Raw genomic sequence first — 21,889 nt, 5'->3', positions numbered from 1 at the left:
TCATGGAACCTAAGACAATGCCACCTTTGCACTGGTCTGGCATTCTGCTTGCTCCTACCAGCCATCTGCCGGTTGCACCATCCATCTGCTGCTGCTCCTCCTACTGGCCATCCATGCCGTCCATCTGCCACTGTGGGTTTGGCCTGAGGCAAAACCCTGTCATTTCAGCTCTTAATGGGTTTAGCTGCTACCCTGTGATTTCAGCTCGCAGCATCTACCAAAGTAGAGTCTCATACAAGATACAAACACTAGTATCCAGCTCTATATTTTAACAGGTGGGGAGGGCTAGTCAAACCAGGCTTATAGCTATATAGGCAAGGCTTAGGTAGGGCCAAGACACTCAGTGAGCTGGCTTAACCCATATCCCCACCCCCACCCTTTCTGCTTTACAATGCTTTAAACCAGGGGAGCCCTGTGTAATCCATGTCTTAGCAGTTATGATGACCTGCCATGTTCCCCACAACGACTTGGAGCATGGGTGAGATTTCACAATTCTTATACTGAGTATTAGCATAAACTGTGATTTTACAACGTGTTTACAATAGACAAAATCTCATCAGGCTTTGTTTGCAAGATATCACATATGCACCCCTTTGCTTTGTCATGCAAATGATCTCTGGGAGAGATGTTCCTCCAGCCTCCAGCAGCATTGAGTTACTGCTGGCACATTCCTTATATCTTCCCCCCAGCCGAGAATTTGTCTTCCTGGCAAATCACACTTCTGATTACACCATCCATGTAAATTCCCTTCTAAGGGTCTGAGAAAACTCACTATGGCTTCCACAAGTCTGTGCACCAGGTGTTTTACACTCTCCCCAACCACTCCTGGTGCCTTGTAAGTTAGTCTATTTATGGGCTTTATAACTCTATCTCGCCTATTGAGCATGGGCATAACAGGGGCTGTGGGAGCCTCCTCTGAGGACAGGAGCAAGAGGGGCCCTCCCAAAGATTCCCTTTGTACTGGCATAGGCCCTTGTATCTCTTGCTCATACACAGGGATGTCCTGGGCAAAAACATCTCCACCTGCTAATTGAGGTGTATCTACACATGCTTGGTTCTCCTCTAGACTGTCTGTAAGCAGGACAATTTCATCATCCCAGGCTAGTCTTGTTGTGGGAGGAGGGTTTCCAGCCACAGGCCTAAACACTTCTGCCTTGAGATTTAGTGCTGAAGATGTTGAACTTTCCCCATGTTCCCTTGATAGGATCTGGGGTCTTGTTCCCATTCTAAGGTGCTCCATGGGGGCCTTGTCCTCTTCAGAGTCACTCTCAAAGGTGCTGGGTAAGGGTAGATTAGCTCCACAGTGCCCACTGCCTGTGCTGGGTAGTGGATGTGGCATTGAACTTTCTTTTTGCCCCAGTCTTGTGTAGTAGTCCATCTCAGAAGGGGCACCAACCAATTCTCCCATGTGCAGTAGGAGATTTCTATGTACTGTCTTCATTGGCCCTGACCGACCCTCAGGTTTAATCTTGTAGACAAGCAGATCCCTAAGTCTTTCCACCACGAGGTAGGGTGTTGCCTTTCATCTATCAGCAATCTTGTGTTTGTCAGCAACACCTAGATTCCACAGCAGAACTCTGTCCCCAGGTTGGAGCTCATGCAGGCGCACTCTTGCAACATACCAATGTCTGTTACGATCTATGTTCTTGCAGGCAGCTTCTGTAGCCAAATGGTAGGCATCCTGCAGCTTTTTCCTTAGTCAGGAAGCATACAGTAGGTGTGTCTCATAGCTTTCTCCATCCTCTAACACCCCAAAGCACAGGTCTATGGGTAGTCTGGGTTCTCGTCCAAACATCAGCAAATATGGGGTGGCTCCAGTAGCATTGTTCTTTGTCGCATTGTAGGCATGCACCAAAAAGGCAACATGTTGACTCCAGGATGCCTTATGCTTTGCGTACAACATCCCCAGCATATCCAACGGAGTTCGGTTAAATTGTTCTGGCTGAGGGTCACCTTGTGGGAGGTAAGGGGTTGTCCTGGACTTTTTTATTCCTGCCACCTTCAGCACCTCCTCCAGGAGGCATCTCTCAAAGTCTTGCCACTGGTCAGCGTGTATCCGAGTTGGGAGTCCAAACACTGAAAAGTACTTTTCCCACAATACTCGTGCTACAGTGGTGGCTTTCGGGTCACGTGTGGGGTAGGCCTGATTGTACTGGGTACAGTGGTCAGTCGCTGCTAAGATATTTCCAATATTCTTCCTATCCAGTTCTAGAGACAAGAAATCAATGCATACCAGTTCCAAGGGTTTGCTGGTCATGATGTTCTGCAAACAGGCTGCTCTAGTGGCAGAGTTTTCTGCTGAACACATCGCGCATGTTTCACATTTCCTGCATACATCCTCGGCCATCCAGGGCCAATAGAACCTATTGCAAATAAGCTCAAGGGTTCTTTCCATACCCAAATGTCCAAAATCATCGTGCAAAGCCCTCATGGCCAGTGCTCTGTACTCTGTCGGCAGTACCAGTTGTGTTCGTCAATTTTGCAATGGATCTACTGTGACGCAGTGCAGCACACCTTGTATCAGTCTGTCTGTTCCCTCAACAGTAGTTTACTTCCAGGAGTGGAGGAAACAATGGTCATAGGGTTTTGTCCCTCTCTTTTTGCAAGTAGGGTGTCACAGATGTCACCATCTTACAACTGGGCTTTTTGCCAGTCCACAGCATTGAGCCTGGGCAACGGAGATTGGTCCAACACAATATAGTTCACAGAGGCTGATGGCACACTCTCAGGTGGTAAACCCTGAGTTTCAGCAATACAACTCACAGGGGCCTCAGACTTGAGGTAACTTCTATTGCAAATGGCTCTCACTCCATCTAAAGGAATCTCAGCAATTTCTGATGGCTGTGGGCACTGTGACAATGCGTCTGCATCAATGTTGCTTCTCCCAGATCGGTATTGTGTGCTGAGCTCTTAGCTGGCCAAGGCAGCCACCCATCTCCGCCCAGTAGCGTCCAGCTTAGCACTAGTCAATACATATGTCAATGGATTGTTGTCTGTCCATACCTGGAACTTAGCACCATACAGGTAGTCATGACACTTCTCAGTGATGGCCCACTTCCAGGCCAAGAACTCCAGCTTGTGGATGGGGTAACATGTCTCGCTGTCGGACAATCCTCGGCTGGCAAAGGCCACAGGTCTACGTTTGCTGTCCACTTCTTGGTATAAAACTGTCCCTAAACTTCCAAACTGGCATCAGTACATAAAATAAAGGGTTTGTTTGAGTCAGCAAACACTAATACTGGAGCATGAGTTAGGTACTTAATTATCTCTTGAAACGCTCTCTCACACCTCTCATCCCATTGTGATCCAAAAGGCTCTAGAGAAGCATGCTGCTTCTGCTCTGGAAGCCTTGGGGGCCTCCACTTACCCCGGTCTTTGTCTTGTTCTTGCCAAGTGGGTATCCGTGAGTGAGATCATTCAGTGGCTTGACAATGGTATCATAATTCTTCACAAATCTATGGTATTATCCACTAAACCCTAGAAAGGTTTTAAGCTCTCAGTAATTGTTGGGACATGGCCATGTGACAAGTGCCTCTATTTTATCCGGGTCAGTACTCACGCCTTCCTGGGACACAATGTGACCCACATACTTCACCAATGTTCTACAGAACTGGCACTTGTCAATAGAAAGCTTCAATCCATAGGCCTCCAACTGGTCGAGGACCTTAAGAAGTCTTTCTTCATGCTCCTCCAATGTTCTTCCAAATACGATCAGGTCATCCAAATAAACCAAGACTTGCAGTAAGTTCATGTTGCCCACAATTTTCTCCATAAGATGCTGGAATGTGGCTGGTGCCCCAGAAATCCCCTGAGGCATGTGTTCGAACTGGTAGAACTCTAATGGGCAGAATGAAGGCTGTCTTCTCTTTATCTTCCTCTTCCAGAGGAATCTGATAACATCCGCTTCGAAGGTCTAAAACTGAAAAGCACTGGCTTCTCAGCAGGCAATCTAAAGCATCTTGAATCCGAGATGTAGTGCACTGTTTGACCATGGTACAGCTGTTTAGGGTGCGATAGTCAATACACATCCAAAGTTTCTCATTCTTTTTACGGACCACCAGAATGGGTGGAGCATATGGGCTGCGGGATTCTGCAATGACACCATTCTCTGCCAGCTCTTTAAGATGTTGTTGGACATCTTCTATCTCAGAAAGGGCTATTTTCCTAGATCTCTCCTGGAAAGGTTGAGCATCATGCAGTCTGATGTTATGCTCCACCCCTTTTGCACATCCCACATCCCACTGATATTGCGAGAATACCTTCGATCTCTTGCAAATCTTCTTCCTTAGCCACGTCTTCCGCTCCTCAGACAGTGGTGAATCTCTGAAGTCAAATCTCTCTGGATCTATCGTTGGGGCCTGAGTGCCACACTGAGGCCTTACCACCAATTCGGGCTCAAAAAGGTCTGCTATCTTTTGTCCTTGCTTCACAACAATGTCATGACTTGTTTCATTAGCAATCAGTATAGTTACCTTTATGTGGGCTTCAGTGGGTAAGACTGTGACTCCACTGGGAACCAGCATTCCTTCAGGGAGACCTCCTTCAACTGGCTGCTCTACCATGGCTAGAGTTCCTCCACGGCTTTTCAGCCATGTACTCCGGGTTAGCACCTCTTGCACTGTCCTTGCAGGCACTACTCAGGGAGTTGTGCCTACATACCTCAGAGCACCCATTGGTAATTCAGGTGACTCCTGTTTAGCACCCTCAATTTTCTTGTAGGCTTCAGCACAAAGTGTATGAATCATCAAGGTGGTCAGGTATTGGTTTCCGGCCTGTTGTCTGCAGAATTCTGCTAGTACCTTAAAGAGACTGGAGTTGGTCCCTATTAGTACAGACACATCAGAGACTCCCTTGGGTTCAGGGCATATTAAGGCAGCTGTGTCTACCTCCTCTTTTACCCTTGCCACCTCTTCCAGGAACTCTAGGTGCACTGTGATATATCCCACATAGGGGTATTCATTCATCCTGAGTCCACACAGATGAAGACCCATCAGTGGTTGAACAGACAGGTGCCCAAGCATTCGTTGGTAGAATGATTGGAATATAATAGTCACTTGAGATCCTGTATCCAGCACAGCTCTATATTCCATCCCTTCTATTTTCACAGTGACCTCTGCTCATGGCCCTATCAGTCCTTGTGGGATTGTAGTGGGTCTGTCTCTTCTAGGGGAGCCTCCAGTTTCTGCGAGCTTAGGCAGCTCTTTTTCCAAACTCTGTGGCCATTTCCCAACTTTTTCTCAACTAATCCTCAGCTTCCCATAAACTAAGCCAGGATTTTCCTCATTTTGGCAATTGGCAGCACTGTATCCATCTTGGCCACACCGGTAGCAGAAAAATTGTCCTCTCCTCCTTCACCTGGGTGGGATGGTGGCTCCAGATACTGACATCTCCATCACCACAGCCTGAGGCTCCTCATCCCTGCAAATCCTAGCCTGGTCAATGACACTTTGCAACTCAGCCGTCTGTTGTGTCAGGACCTGAATTTGTTGAGCAAGGTCTTCCCTGGTGTTCACTGGCTGTTGGTTGGGGTGCTGTGCCAGCTGGCTCAGGCATCTGGGCTCCCAAAACTCACTGGCAGCTTTCCTCGCTTCCTTTTCTCTGACCTCTTTAATCAGCTGGGAGTAGCTTGGTGGGTGCTCCTGTCATTCTCTTAACCTGAGATGAAGTAGAATTGGGCTGTAATACTGATTTCCTCTTTCAATTTGAGCCAGTCTGGCCTCATCTATCTGCTCCACAGTAACTGCTCCCCTAATGACAGCTCTCTGTAGCAGTCTTTCCAGCCTGTGTATATAGGCTGAAACCTTCTCTCCCTGGTGCTGTTTAACATTAAGGAAGGTACAGTAACTGTCTTCAGGGCTCTCTACACTCCCAAAGGCATGAGTGAGGGCCTTTAGGCAATCCTTTACACTGTCCTCAGGCTTAGTGAGCTTCAAGGTGCAAATCACATCTAGTGCTGGGCCCCTGAGGCTCTCTATTAAACATCTTCGCTTCTTGCGGTCTGGCACAGCCCACTGCTCTAGCATTTCAGTGGTGTGTTCTAGCCAGGGTTGAAACTCCTCTTCTCCAGGAAATAATAGCTTACAATGGAAGCTCTCCATAATATAGGGTAGCACACACCTTTCCAATGTCTGCCCCAGGGCTTCTGCCCAGGCATCAGCTGAGGCTGCCACACTTGAGCTAGAGGCTTCTGGGCCAAGGCCCAACAATCCTGATGGATTAGCCATGATACAAACAGTAACTTCCTCAGATACAAAACACAATTAATTCCCACATAGCGAATCACTCAACATGTGTTTGCGAGGGGTACTGACCCAGGATACCAGCCGAGCCCCCAAAAATTTAACCCTTCTGACGGAAAGAGTTGACATCAGCCAGGGCCGGGTTCAACATCTAGGGGTTCCTTTTCATCTATTTCACACAGAACCGGCTCAAGCCCCCACCCAGTGGCCTGGAAAGTTCACATACCCCTGGGTGCCTCAGAGAGGCAATGCTTCCCCACTTGCAAGCACAGAGTCTGAGTGTAGAAAAGAACTTTTAATAAAAGAGGCAGAAAGGTCAATTAGCATAAGCTTGGGAAAATACCACACCCGGAGTTCATAACCAATCCTCGAGTAAATGTCCCAGCTCAAATGCACTGAGCAATGTCCTTGGCCTTTCAGGCTTACCTGTCCAGTACTGTAAACAGCCAATCCACACACCCAATTTTCTCGGCACCCCCAATTCAAATACCCCACTTACAACTTGGTCCAGTCGATGCAGGCACTGTCACCTCACGCTGATGCGTTCCCTCATGGAATCTGAAACAATGCCACCTTTGCACTGGTCAAGCATTCTGCTTGCTCCTACCAGCCATCTGCTGGTCATGCCACCCGTCCATCTGCTGCTCCTCCAACCGGCTGTCTGATGGTCATGCCATCCGCTGCTCCTCCTACCTGCCACACCATCCATCCATGACTGGGGGTTTGGCCTGAGGCAAAATCCTGTGATTTCAGCTCTTAGTGGCCTTAGCTGCCCCCCTGTGATATCAGCTCACAGCATCTACCAAAGTAGAGTCTCATGCAAGATACAAACACTAGTATCCAGCTCTATATTTTAACAGGTGGGGAGGCCTAGTCAAATCAGGCTTATAGCTATATAGCCAAGGCTTAGGCAGGGCCAAGGCACTCAGCTAGCTGATTCAACCCATGTCCCTCCTCTTCCACTTTACAATGCTTTAAACAAGGGAGTCCTGTGTAATCCATGTCTTATGCAATTGGAGCATTGGTGAGATTTCACAATTCTTATACTGAGTGTTAGCATAAATTGTGATTTTACAACAATGTGTTTACAATAGACAAAGTCTCATTGCTTCCTTGCTACCCATCAGGCTTTGTTTGCAAGGTGTCACAAATGTACACCTTTGCATTCTCATGCAAATGATCTCTGAGAGACACATTCCTCCCAGCCTTCAGCAAGGTATCACATATGCACACCTTTGCATTTTCATGCAAATGATTTCTGGGAGATACGTTCCTCCAGCCTTCAGCAGCACTGAGTTCCTGCTGGCACATTCCTTACATAACACATTTTAAAATCCCCCTACAGAAGTGATACCTTCTGTCAGAGTTGAGGCATGTGAAGTAGATCAAGGTGGATTGCTGAGGCTGAATAAGAGTCAATAGTATGCCCTTTCCCCTCAAAAGGCTAACAGTATATTGGGCATTATTAATAGGAGAATTGCCAGCAAATCAAGGGAAATGATTATTTTTGTCTCTTTGGTATTGGTGAGGGTACGGTACAACTGGAGTATTACATCCAGTTTTGGACCCCTGCACTACAGAAAGGACGTGGACAAATTAGGGAGAGTCCAGCAGAGGCTGAATGATTAGGGGGCTGGGGCACATGACTTACAAAGATAGGCTAAGAGAACTAGTCTTATTCAGAAGAGAAGAGTAAGGGGAGAGATGATAGCTGAAAGAGGGAGTTACCAAAGCGGATGGAGCTAGGCTATTCTCAGGGGTGGCAGATGACAGAAGAAGAAGCAATGGTCTCAATTTGCAATGGGGGAGGTCTGGTGAAGCACTGGAATGGGTTGCCTAGGGAAGTAGCGTTTCTCCACCAGACCAGGTTTGACAACGCCTTGGCTGGAATGATTTAGTTGAGATTAGTCCTGCTTTGAGAAGGGAGTTGGACTAGATGATCTGTAGATTCCTCCAAACCTAATCTGCTATGACTCTGTATCACCTTTGCCTCAATTCTGTGCAGAGAGCACTTCAGTCTTCATCATAGTTTATGTGACATCTTTGAGAGAAAAGTATTGGAATTAAGCTAGAGATTTTCTTCCATTATGACAATATGATATATAACAAGATGTCTTTCCCTGCGAAAAATGCCACATTTATGGGTCACTTCTCCAGATGCATTCTCATTGGCTTCTGTTTTTATATGTGGTTTACCCTCTTTGTACAGCTCATCATTTTCCTGGGTTTCTGTCACTCTGCCCTTCTTAGTTTTTTTCTTATATAAATGAATACACTTTCACAGGCTCCTCATGTTGTTCCCAACCCTATCCCTGCTGCCATGCCGACTGGTGGGTACAAACAGTGTTGACATCATTTTTAGTGGAATATTGTTGCTCAAGCTGTTTCCACAGCAAACCTCCAGTCCTTCAATTCATGCACCACCTATGTTTAGTGATACTTTGTCAACACTTACAAAAGAAAGAGCAAGTGTCCTTGCCCAATGATCTGTTTAAGCGGTTTTTCAGGCTGTTTTTCATTCACAAATGCACACACCTGCTGGTATGCTCAACTAAGGCTCTTCTCATTTGGCTGACCACAAGATTAGCCTCTCTGATAGCGTGGCCTATGTGTAGCCCCTGCCCCCGAGGTGCAGCCACACAGATAGGTGTGCCATGGGTAGTTTGGATCGCAGATAACCTGCATTCTGTGATTGATTTAAGCACAATAGAAATTTTGTTTGACTTACCTCTGCAGCATGGCATATGGGTGGCTTGGAAGGATAACTAAGTATCTGCCATTATAGGGCCCTTGGGCCTTAGTCACCTCAGTCTCACCTGCTCTCTGCCTGTGGCATACAATATTTTAGTCACCTGAGGACCATAATTCTGGTTGTTGGGCTTGGGTGTGTGTGTGGCTGTATATAAAGAAGATCAGACTAGATGAACTGTTAGTGCATTCTGGCCTTACAGCTCTGTGAAAAAGCTGTGCTTTCCTACATCTTGGAGACACTGCTCCCTCTACTTCATCAACAGGTACATATGACTACTCATGTTTCGTCTATCTTGACCCAATAAATCTGGCCAGATTTATAGTATTGAAGCAAAACTAAGTGATTCCTGGTGATTTGATTTTATGGTTATTTTTCATCAATAGGAAAGATAAAAACTAAGGAAAAGTCAATATGAAGATAAATTTAAAAACAGCTGAGTAAGAAAATAAATACTTACATGAAGAAGTGATAGTCCTGAAGACTTATCTTTCAGAGATCATGACTAAAGCTGATTGGAAGTTGTTTTAACAAAAATAATAATAATGAAACAAAACAAAACAAAACAAAACCCTTCTGTTGAAAAATTACTATTTTTGTTTTTTAGCACCTGAAACCCAAAACTTTTTATGGCCAAAACTCTGAAATATTCAGATGGAAATTTTTGGGTGTGTGTTTCTAAGAAAAAATAAAATACTTTCTGAAGAAATTTTCTTTAAGTCAAAAATCTAATTTTCCGTAGAAAAAGGTAGATGGAAAGTTGCTGCTTAGCTACTAATACTGATGATTAGCAACTCACATAGATTCACTTACAGTTGGGATACTCGAGACATTTAAAAACCTGATCCGTGTTTCTTTAGTGGTATGTTTTGAAAGAGGTTTTTCCTTTGTGTATGTGCGTCTTTAAATTCTGACTATCATTGACTGTTCTTAATGTTAGACATTACATGCCAACATAATAAATTTTAAACTGTGTACATCTCTTTTCTGCGCTATATGACTGTTTCATCAATCTTCCTTTAAATATTCCAGATTTTTATGAACTTTTATCTAGCTATGTTTATCTTTTAACCCTTCATGTGTTTATAGTCCTAAAAGCTTGTAATTTAGTTTGTATTTTATCTGATGATACAAAGCAGAGAATATAATTTTGGCCATGATTTTTAAAAAGTGATTCATAATGTTGAGTATTTCTAATTTTGGGTCCTTGACTTGACATACATTAAGGGGACCTGATTTCAAAAAGTGAGTGCTTCACCCTCTCAGAAAAAGTTAGGGCTTTTCAAGGGTCATCAAGCTGACCACCCCAAGTCACTCTTGAAGATTTAACTATCAGGGAGCAAGGGGAAAGTACGCAGCTTGTGTACATTCCTCTCATTCCTGGTTGTGGAGGGAAAGGGCAGAGGAGTACTCTGCACAAGCTTTGCACTTTCCCCTCACTTCTTGATAGTCAGGGAAGGGAAAGAAGAGCAGCAGTCACCTCTTATGTGATTCTGCCCTCTCAAAATAGCAGCCATAGCCCCTGCACTCACCACTACCCTCCACCCCACACTCAAATTTCTTCCACCTATTGTCATGTCACACCCCCAACCCTCTGCCCTGAGCACTCCCCAGGGGGTGCAGTATGACAGTACCTGTAAGAAATGTAAGTTCCTCTCACCTCTGCAAATAGATGTTTCTTCCTTAAGTGTTAGCACATGTCCTTTCCACTTCAAGTGTATTTGTACTCAATGCACAATTGTTAGAGACTTTTCTCTCAGTGTTACCCACTGGAATTGAACACTGTTGCTTCATGATGCCATACCGTGGTATGAAGGGTGGAATTGCCCATAGTGATAAACTTCTTCTCACCATCCATGGTACAGTTGTTGGAGTATGTGTTCTTGCTAGTGCAAGCTTTTCCTTCTATTTGTACACTGTTCACACCCATTTGAGTAGTTTTTAGTGTTGTCAAGTTATGAATTTTCTGTGTAAGTGTTTCCACACACTTTGGTTTCCATTCTTGGGTACTGACACTCACAATGGGGAAAGCCTCAGTAACCAGAGTTTAAACTGTGCCACTCATGAAGGAAGCCAATGCCAGTCAGTGATGCACATTGCCAGAAATGCCTTGGGGAGACTCAAGTCATGAATCAATGTCAAATCTGCTGAAACTTTAAGACTAGAACCAAGAAAGACAGGCTAGGTGGGACTTGGCTGACTGCTATGGCTGGAGGTGATGAAGCCATAAGATTTCTGCATCACTGTTTTGTTCACATTTTAAGCCTCTCCCTTCCTGGCAGATTGGTGAAGTAGGTCATTCATGAGTCATTAGGAGTGAGGCTTAAATTTCTGCTGAGGGAGGTGGCATGGCACCAACCTCTGGAGCCTTTGCACTGAATAGCTATGTCTACACGTGTACGCTACATCGAAATAAGCTATTTTGATGAATAGCATCTACACGTCCTCCAGGGCTGGTGCTGTCGACGTTCAACATCGACATCGGGCAGCACCACATCGAAGTAGGCGCTTCAGGGGAGCGTCTACATGCCAAAGTGGCCCACATCGAAATAGGGTGCCAGGAACAGCTGCAGACAGGGTCACAGGGCGGACTAGCACTTCCGGGGCAACAGCTAGCTGCTCCCTTAAAGGGCCCCTCCCAGACACACTCAGCCTGCACAGCACGCGGTCTGCAGAGCCACAGGCACGCACACCCATTGCAGCCAGCAAGAGGTCCACACAGCCGCCCCTGCAGGAGCAGTGCTTGCCCTGCTCAATGCTACGCAGGAGGCAGCTGATCACCTTTTAGTTACAGAAGAAGAGGAGCTGCCCCCAGGGGAGGAGGAAGCAGCCCCAGACCCTGCTGTCCTCCGCCCCCCCACCCCGGCCGCACACGCCGCCGGCTGTGGAGCTACCCCACGAGCACTGACTGGTGGGAGTGGCTGGTGCTCAGCTGGTGCTCAGCGAGTGGAACAACGAGCACTGGCTCCAGAACTTTCGCATGAGCCGTCAGACATTCCTGGAGTTCTGCCAGTGGCTCACCCCTGCCTTACGGCACCAGGACACCCCCATGCGACGTGCCCTCAGCGTCGAGAAGTGGGTCGGCGTCACTGTCTGGAAGCTGGCCACTCCAGACAGCTACCGATCCATGGGGCAGCAGTTTGGCGTGGGCAAGGCCACTGTCGGGGCTGTTCTCATGGAGGTAAGAGGACCCGGAGGAGGGGCGGAGCCCTGGGGGTGGAGGGAGCCCTGCGGGGGGGGAGGGCCAGACACACCCTGCACACCCCTCACTGGTGCTCTCCCATGTCTTTCCCCTGCAGGTCCTCCACGCCATCAATGCCCTGCTCCTCCACAGGCTCATGTGGCTTGGGGACCCAGATGCTGCCATCTCAGGGTTTGCCAGCCTGGGCTTCCCAAATTGCTTTGGGGCTCTGGATGGGACCCATATGGCCATCCGTGCTCTGGAGCACAGTGGAGGACGCTTTCTGAACAGGAAGGACTACCATTCGGTGGTCCTCCAGGCCTTGGGGACAGCCAGGGCTGCTTCCTGGACATTTATGTTGGCTGGCCTGGCAGCACCCACAATGCCCGGGAGTTCAGGAATTCGGGCCTGTGCCGCTGGCTGGACGCAGGGACCTACATCCCGCAGCGGGAGATCCCTGTGGGGGATACCACCATGCCCCTCTGCGTCGTCGCATACGCGGCGTACCCCCTCCGGCCCTGGCTCATGCACCCTTACACGGGCCATCTGTCAGCCAGCCAGGAGTGCTTCAACATGCGCCTGAACCACGCGCGCCAGGTGGTAGAGTGCACTTTTGGCCGCCTCAAAGGGCACTGGAGGTGTCTCCTCACCCGCCTGGATGCAGGCCCCACCAACATCCCCCAAATTGTGGGCGTGTTCAGCGCACTCCACAACCTGGTCGAGAGCAAGGGGGAAGCATTCTTTCAGGGCTGGGCTCTGGAGGCTGGCAGGGCTGACATGCAGCCACCTGCTGCTCCCAGTTGCCAAGTGGACCCCGAGAGGATCTGGGTCCAGGAGGCCCTGCGGGCCCATTTCGACCAGGCTGCGGGGTGAACACTGGCAGGCCCCCCACTGCACCCCCTATCCTCCGCAACACTCCCTGCCCCCACGCCCACACCACAGAGTACCCAAGAGCACCCCCCCAACTTTTCTTGCAAATAAAAATAGACCTGTTGTTTTTGAAACCAAAACAAAACAGTGATTTCTCTTATATTAAAATACTAATATATATATAGTGAGAACAAAAGGGGGGGACTATTTACATGGTGGGGGCAGGTACCATAAAAGAACAGGGGTCTAACACAAACTATATACACAAATATTATATGATGGGGGATATGTACAAAGGGCGGGGGGCACGTCCTGGGCCCCACACTCCCTACTGTCCGGCACCCGGGGTTGGTGGGCGTGACCCTCGCCTTGGCCTCAGCCCTGGCCGAGGCTGGCTGGGGGCCGGGCGAACCAGCAGGTATGGCCGGTGGGTGTCAGCAGGCCCCAGGTCCCCCTCGGTGGAAGGCCCCCGGGGTGGTGGGCGGCGGTCGGAGCAGCGGGTGGAGCGGAGGGCAGGGCGGGCAGGGTGGGCAGAGCGGCGGGCGGCGTGGCATGGGGGGGCCAGGTAGTCTGCTATGCGCTCAAAAGTGCACATAAAGGTCCCCTATGCCTCCTGGCGCCAGGCCAGCACCCATTCCTGCAATTCCAGCCGCCGCTCGTCCACCCGCAGGTGCCGCTGTGACACCTCCAGCTCCCACCCGAGGGTCGCGAGCAGCTGGGGGTCCGTCGCCATCCTCGGATGGTGGTGGCTCCACTGTCGGCCCCACCCTGGGGCTGGTTGGTGCTCCGCCGAGGGGCTGGCCTGCAGCGATGGCCCCGGTGGGCTCTCCGGGACCACTGATACCTCGCCGGCGCTCTCCCGGCCCTCTGATGGTGCAGCTGCGGAACACAGGGGGTGAAGAAGAGTGGAGACAGCTGTTAGTGTGGCCCCCGAGCCGTGGCCCTTGTCCCCCCACCCCTCTGCTGCTGGTTCCCCATCCCCGTCCCCGGGAGATGCTGCTGCTGCTGCTGGGTGTCCCCCCCACCCCGGGAGACCCTAGGTTCCGCTCCCCCCATCCCCAGGGATGGGGCATGGCACTGTCCTGCTGGGGGGGCAGGGGCTGATGCACTCTTCTGAGGGACATGCCACTGCTGTCCTTGGGGCCATGGTCATCTGGGCATGTTGAGGGCCTGGTCATGTCTCTTGTCCCGGCCCTTCAACCTCGGGGGTGTGCACCGGGAGGGAACATACCTGACGGTCTGCTCCCACGGTCAGTGGACACCCTCTGGGCGGACACGCTGCTGGAGCTCCGGGATGGCAGGGCGATCCGCAGCCCCCCATCGCTGGAGGAGGATTCCCCCTCCTCCTCCTCCGGTGTCCCAGGGGTGGGCTCCTGGGGCGCGGGGCTTGCCTCCGGGGCAGACTCCGCCTCCGGGGCCTGCTGGGGCTCATTGGCCAAGGTATCAAGAGTGGCCGGTGGGGAGGAGGTGTACCGGGGGCCCAGGATGGACCTGAGCTCCCTGTAAAAGGGGCAAGTGGCAGGGGCGGCCCCAGATTGGCTGGACGCATCCCAGGCCTGGGCGTAACCCTGCCGCAGCTCCTTAACCTTACTCCTGACGTGGTCAGGAGTGTGGGCAGGGTGACCCCGGGCAGCCAGGCCCTTGGCCAGCCGAGCGAACGCATCCGCATTCCGCCTCTTGCTCCCCATTACCTGGAGCACCTCCTCCTCACTCCAGAGCCCCAGCAGGTCCCGGATCTCGGCCTCTGTCCAGGAGGGGCCCCGTTGCCTTTTCCCAGGCTGGCTGCCAGGCTGGGAGCCCTGGCTCCCCTTGGGGGCGTGCCCTGGGGGCGCTTGGGGGGCTGGCGGACAGCCATCGCAGCGGGGGGGTGGTGGCTGGGGGCTGCAGGGAGGCGTGCAGGCTAGCCGCAGGTTAGTGCTACTGCCTGCACGCGCTCTCAGCTTTCTGCACAGGAAGGCAGGGGGTGGGGAGCTTTAAGGGGCCGCTGCACACGGCGACCATAGAGCTCAGGGGCTGCAGAGAGTGTCTCTCAACCCCTCAGCTGATGGCTGCCATGGCGGACCCCGCTCTTTCGATGTTCTGGGACGTGGATCGGCTACACGTGCCCTACTTCGACATTCAATGTCGAAGTAGGGCACTATTCCCATCCCCTGATTGGGATAGCGACTTCGACGTCTCGCCGCCTTACGTTGATGTCAACTTTGAAATAGCGCTCGCCCCATGTAGACGTGGTGGGCGCTATTTCGAAGTTGGCGCTGCTATTTTGAAGTAGCCAGCACATGTAGACGCGGCTAATCAGTGTCCATTATAAGTGCTCTTTCTGCTTTGATGGAGTTTTCAGGCCAGTCATCTCACTGGTGCTGAGGAAGAGGCACCAGAAGGTATTGAGACCCTCAGAACTGAAGCCCAGTAAGGACAAGGGCAGTGGAGTGCACTTGAATCAGAAGACCACTCTGAGGCAGTCATCAGTTCAAGTGGGGCAGAGGGGTCCATCGACACTGGAACCATTCACTATCCCATTGAGCCAATTCCTGAAACACATCTACTTTGACGGTACAGCTTTTGATGTCTCTACAGCAAGGATTATTCTGGTATAGCCTACACTTAAATGCTTTCACAGTGGTATGAGAATTGCTAAATCTCTTGCTTCTAGATTCCTTGGTGGTCCAGAAGCCTTTACACCCTACACCAACATTTGTTTTGCTTGTGCTAACCTACCCTCTTGTTCTGGGGGCACCTCCAGCCGCTCAAGTACCTCTCCAAGTGATGCCATCTAGATGAAAGTATGCCATGAACTTGCTGGTAGTGCCCTCTCTTGGAACTAAGCATCTATCCCCAGCAATGATGGGAACAGCTCTGCCCCTCCCTTCCAGTGACATGAAATGGATTCCTTGTTGAACTTGGAGGTTTGGTGTTACAATACAGCTCATGATTACATCATGTATAGCAATATCCCTCACTGCTGGGCACCTATCAGTCCAGGAAGGTGGCCAATTTGGCCCATGGCAGTGGTCATGATGATATATAGATGCTCTTGGCCTCAGACATCTGGTCTCCCTTAAGAGGTCCAACAGACCATGCTGGTGGTGCCCTTTGAGAGTCCACCACTTTATTCAGTGCAGACCAATGAGAGGCTGCACAGCCCTAATCACTTGCAGGTGATGCTCAAATTTTGGGCACCTTTTCCAAAGAGGAAGCCATTTTGTCCTCAGCAGTCTCACTGATATCTTACTTTCATGCCTTGCATCCAGGGCCTAATCAGAAAAATGGCAGATGTTACAGGAAAAGACCACATCCTCCTTCTGTTGCAGTTACCATTTTACCCAGGCAGCCTGGGAGTTCCAAGAAAGCATTTTGATTCATTAGCTGAGGACAGCCTGCCGGTTTCCAGAATGCTAGCCCCTCCTACCCAGCTTGCTGCCAACTGACTTTATCCAAGTCCTTGGTTATACTCAGGAACATTCTCCTATAGAGGGTAAATCTATCCTCCACTTGGGAGACATAGAATTTCCTGTTTCTGAAAAGGAAGAGATTTTACTCTGTTTTCTAATCTTGAAAGCAACTCGAGGTCTCAGACCTATTAGAGACATAAGAAAGGTCAACAAATTCTTGAATGAAATAAATTTGCAGAATGTCACTCTGACTTATACTGTCCTGTCCATAGACCTTGGGGATTGGCATGCTACCCTTAACTTAGAAAATGAGCATTTTGATGTGGCAAAACATCAGCGCCACAGGAAATTCTTTAGGTTTGTGGTCAAATCTCATTATAGTTTATAGAAGTTGATAGTAGTGGTAATATAGTTTATTACCATTAGGATTCTCTGCAGCCCCTTGTATGTTCCAGACTGGGCTATGTCTGGGCAAAGAGACCACTCATAATGCCTCATGAATGGCCTGCCACACCAGTCTGCTAGAATATTATGAACTCCAAAAAGGTGAGAGGCTTTGAGGTTGACAGAAGTAATGATGCAGACATCCTACAGTCTCATCATCTCCTGGCATAACAGAGTCAAACAGTCCCACCCCTGACCTCCCCGCTTGCCTGATCACATATAACATGGTTGCACTATTATCTATTAGTACTAATAGATCTTTCCCTTTGATAAGGAAAAGGAAGGCCTGAGAAGCTAGGTGGATGTCCCACATTTCTCTGACAATTACATATCCAGTAAAGTCATTAGCAGACCACAGACCTTGAGTCTACAGGGCCCCAAGTTGAGTCCCCCAGTCTAGGTTGGAAGTATCAATAGTTAAGATGAACACACTTTGGGGAGAAGCTTTCACACAGCAAGACCGACAGCCACCATGGGCCTGGGGCAAGGTGGGAAGGGTGGGGTCAAGGGCAGAAGTGGCATGGCTTAAGGCAGTCAGCCATGCCCCCTCATGCTCAGAGCATCTCATGTAGCATTGCACAGCATTGCTGCATCATTTCAAAGGGGTCCAGAGCTCCATCCACTGCCACTCCTACTTCAGCAGCAGCAGTCGCCAGAGCTCTAGGCCCTTTTGAAACGCCAGGTCCCCCAGCAACTGCCTTCTTTGCCCCCACCTTTCCCAACCACTCTACAGCCCTGCTCACATATAAACATTTGAAGTGTCTTCCCACCATTCTAAAGAGGCCAAGACTTGTGTGGATATCCAAACTAACACGGCTAGGGGGATGATGGGTCAGTGAGCACCCAAATGCTAATCTTCTTTGTAGTCTCCTGAGCTGGAGTGTGCCATGTTGAACTATGTGAATACATGAAGCCACATGTTTTAGGAGCCAGAGATAATTTTGAACTGTGGTGGTAGGATGGACCTACAAGTCCAAGCAGTATTAGCATTGTCTGGAATCTTATCTGTACAGGCAGGACCCTAAAGTCTATTGATCCCAAGAGCATCTGAACTCTATCCTTTGTACAGGTGACAGGACTGACTACTTGCAGTTGATGAGCAACCCTAATGTATCAATGATGGATTGGATGACCATCACACTGGACAGCACTTGAGTCTAGGACTGGTATCTCACCAACCAGTCACCAGGTAAGAAAACCCCTAAACTCCTATTTTTCTCATGAAGGCTGTCATCACTGCATGACAGCCCCACATACATATATTTGCAACAAAAGTCAACAAAAAATGTCATTGGTTTTGTTCTTTGCCCAGCTAGCAGTTGTCTTTGATAGACAATTCCCCATTCCCCTGGACAAACTTCTGTACACATTTCCTTCAGATTCACTTCTACCTGGAACATTTAAACACAAACAGCACCAGCCTCAAGTCACACTTGTAGTTCCACAGTGTGACTTCAATAATATTAGGCTTTGAATTCACTGACCCTCTTGGACTAAGCTTCTCTGACACGTCCACTGGACCCAGACCTGTTCTCGCAGGACAATGGTCATCTCCTTCATCCTACTATACAGACCCTATCCCTCATGCCCAGGATGCTCCAGGGCTGGTTCCTGAGGAGAAAATTTACTCAGAGGAAATTTCAAATGTGTATTTAAGTGGTAGAAAACCTTCTATCTCATATACTTACCCAGTGAAATGAAAGACATTCTCCATCTGATCTCAGCAGAAAGGTGCTTCCCCACTCTCAGCTTCCATCTATCATACACTGGAGTATCTCTTATATCTGAAACAACAAGGACTTACCATTAGTTCCATCTACCCAACAACTGATAGCTGCTTGCTATCCCCCAAACCTATGCCAAAGAGATTTCATAAAGTGTCGAAGAGGTTATTTCCCCAAGTAGAGATCCTTTTCCCACTTGGGACTTAATCCTAGTAATATCAAAGTGAATGGGTTCCCCCTCTGAACCCAAAGCCACTTGTTCATTACTCAATGTTGCCATGAAGGTAGGCTTTTTTATTACAATCACCTCATCCAGGAGAGTCTGAGAGTTATGGGCTCTGGTCCAGAACTTCCTTATGTTACCTTTAATAAGGGCAAGATTTATCTCTGCCTTCATCCAAAGTTTCTCACCAAAGTGGTGTCTAACTTCTGCTTTAATCAGGCAATTTAGCAGTTTTCTACTCAAAGCCTTATAATCATAAAGTTGAAGGAAAAGGTCACATCTGGACATTAAAAGAACTTTAACATTTTACCTGGACCATCTAAGCTCTTCAGGTTATTTTCACCGCTATTTGTGATGATTGCAGACAGACAGAAGTGACTTCCAGGCCTCTCAAACGATTTCCTGATGGATCTCCTTTCATGTTCGTTTGTGCAACAAGCTGGTTAATGTGCAACCTCATGTAGAGTGTTGTGTGATCAATTAGATTATAATCAGCATCAGAAGCTTTTTGGGCCCACTTGCATAATCTGGATACGTGCAAAGCATCAAGTTGGTCAGCACTGCATACTTTTACCTCTCACTGTATGATTTCTCAGCAATCTAAATACGGTGCCAGGTTTGGACATATAGTCCTACCGTCTCTATTCATCTAGACTGTGATCCCACCTCCAGACTGAACTGCTTGAGAGTCACCTTAAGTGGAAGGGACATGAGTAATCACTCAAGAGGAATGGTTATTAACCTGTTCTGACCATTCCCGCAGCCCATCCTCTTTCCCCCACCAATCAGAGTTTATCTGGTAAGAAGGAACGTGGGGGAGGGATCTGGGTGTCTTTGCCTTATACCATCTCCAGTAGCTCAAAGCATCAGAAGGTGCACGTGCCACCAGGAGAGGTAACACTGTGGGATGACCACATGTGAGACATCTCAGAAGCACAGCTAAGGAGCAGGTTAGTAACCCTTTCTTCTGATAGTTTATCATAAAACCTTTTTTTATCAAGAAGCCAGTTTGTTTTCAATGAAAGCTGCAAAATCACAGTCTTTCCAGGGCTGGATATTCACCAGTAAGTTTAGTGCTGATGTAAAAGTGTCAGACTGACAACACTGGAAATGAAGCCCTTCTTTTATCCACAGGAGAGGTATAACGTGATGATCCACATTGCTACTGGTCATATTCTGCTCAATCAATGTGTCTTTTGGAGGGAGTCACCTTAGGCAAGACATTTTATTTTGATCCCTGAAGATGTAAAGAACGCATCAAACCAATTCACTTAAAACTAGAGTAAGGCTACTGTTTCATTTCTGTAAGGGTATCAAATAGGTGTTAGACATAAGCAGTGCTACCTTTGTGGACCTGCCTAGATCTGGAGGTAAAAAGTTTCAAATTCCCTTGTCATTCCCCTGAACTTGTAGCGTTTTTTGTAGTTAAGTTACTCCTATATTTTCATATTACATTCAAATACACACACTAAGCAAATGATCAGAAAATACATACTGTGGTAAATGTCAATAAAACATTTCCATCAAAGCATTGCTATTTTTACCTTCTCAGATTTATTGCAGTATTCTTAGCTGCCATCCATTCCATTAGAAAAAATGCAGTAACTTCACCTATCTTGGACAAGATTGGCATTAAATCCAGTTTAATACTTAGAGTAAAAAATCTGCTTAATATTATATGAAGACATCTAATAACCATAATGCTCCAGATTAAATTAACTAAAAGAAGTACACTGAAGCATGTTTAATACAGGGGAACAGATCAAAATTGAGCATCAGCAACAAAGCGTGTATTGGTGTTCAGAGGAAGTTCACAGGATTTCAATGGACGAAGAGCTGTTTTTTGTTACAGACCTCTGAGAGGAGCTAACATATCTAGCTGTACAAGTGGAAATTGTCAAACTATTATTCCACTGATTAATATTTGGCATTATATTTTAATGGAATCATAACATTTTCTGTCACCCTAGCTTTTAGGAATCAGAACAGGTCATATGAGCCAATATAGTTCATGCTAATACATTTCCATTCCAAAGTTCTTAGGATTTAGTTGTATTTCAGTTTCCAGAGCAAAGCATGTTGCTTGAGTATTTTGCACTGACAGGGAAACTTAGGGAAAGCTCTGAAGCTGTTTATCTGAAGACAGTAAAAACAGTATAGTTTGCTGACTGTCTATTGTTGCACAGTATATTTTAGGTAGGATTCCCATTAAGGTATGTCTCGTTTTAGGGACTATGTGGATTCTAAGCATTGTATAAGAAGCTGTTCCACTTCCAGTGTTATGTGTATTTTTCCTATCATAATCTGCTGTCTAGTAGCCTGGGGAAGTTTGGATATGCATTCAAGTTTTGTGGCTGAAGGTCTACTTCCATAGTAGACCAAACCCAAGCCCAGCCTTTGTTCATTCCTTCCTCTCTTCAAATTTTATAGTTTGGGACCAACTGTAGTATTGAGACTTTTAGGACACCGTTAGGATTACTTTGATTATTCCTGAATTTACTGATATCAGCTGCAACATGACAAGGGCCTGCAACTTGGCTGATATTTTGAAGAAGGAAAAGTCTTTTGTGTATAACTCATTTTAAGGCATAAGCTGTGTCTACCCTAAGCCGTAGTGCCAACAGTTTAATGCAAATAAGCGGACCTGAAAATGCAAAATGTGGATTATTTGCATATTCATATAGCTGATGTGCATATTTGAGGCTAAGTTACATATATAGGCTGAAATCAAACAGTGCAGATGGGGGTTCTGCCAGCAAAAAAAACTCCTTTATTTTCAGCCTCTTATGCCTGATTTTTTCCCACTACACTACACAGAGTTATCAAACAAGGGGGGTAGGGCATGCCCAGTTTCAGTAAGAAGTGGTATTCAGGTAGGTGGGACAGCACTGATTGTCTGTCAGGGTGCCAGATCCCCTCATCCCCTGGGAGGTGGTTGGGTGGATTGGGGGATGATGGAGCAGTTGACGTGGTCCCCAAAAATATTTTTGTGTGTGGGGTGTGTATGTGTGGGGACCATGGCTGCAGAGCCAGTTGAAATGGTCCCCCTGGTAGCTGCAATCACCCC

General features: G+C 48.0%; 1 protein-coding gene across 1 annotated transcript in view; it reads right to left on the bottom strand.

The window, feature by feature from the left end:
• Positions 1–4,562, bottom strand: part of MUC6 (mucin 6, oligomeric mucus/gel-forming) — a 66,864-nt gene extending 62,302 nt beyond the window's left edge. The window contains exon 1 of the mRNA XM_074998550.1: positions 3,737–4,562. Within this exon, the coding sequence (XP_074854651.1) occupies positions 3,737–4,562 (826 nt within the window). The remainder of the gene's footprint in view (positions 1–3,736) is intronic.
• Positions 4,563–21,889: the final 17,327 nt, after the last annotated feature.

The sequence above is a fragment of the Carettochelys insculpta genome, chromosome 6 (genome assembly GCF_033958435.1).
Source record: "Carettochelys insculpta isolate YL-2023 chromosome 6, ASM3395843v1, whole genome shotgun sequence".
Classification (NCBI taxonomy): Eukaryota; Metazoa; Chordata; order Testudines; family Carettochelyidae; genus Carettochelys; species Carettochelys insculpta.
The sequence above is the reverse complement of the archived record's forward strand: the minus strand, read 5'-3'. Positions and strand labels throughout refer to the sequence as shown.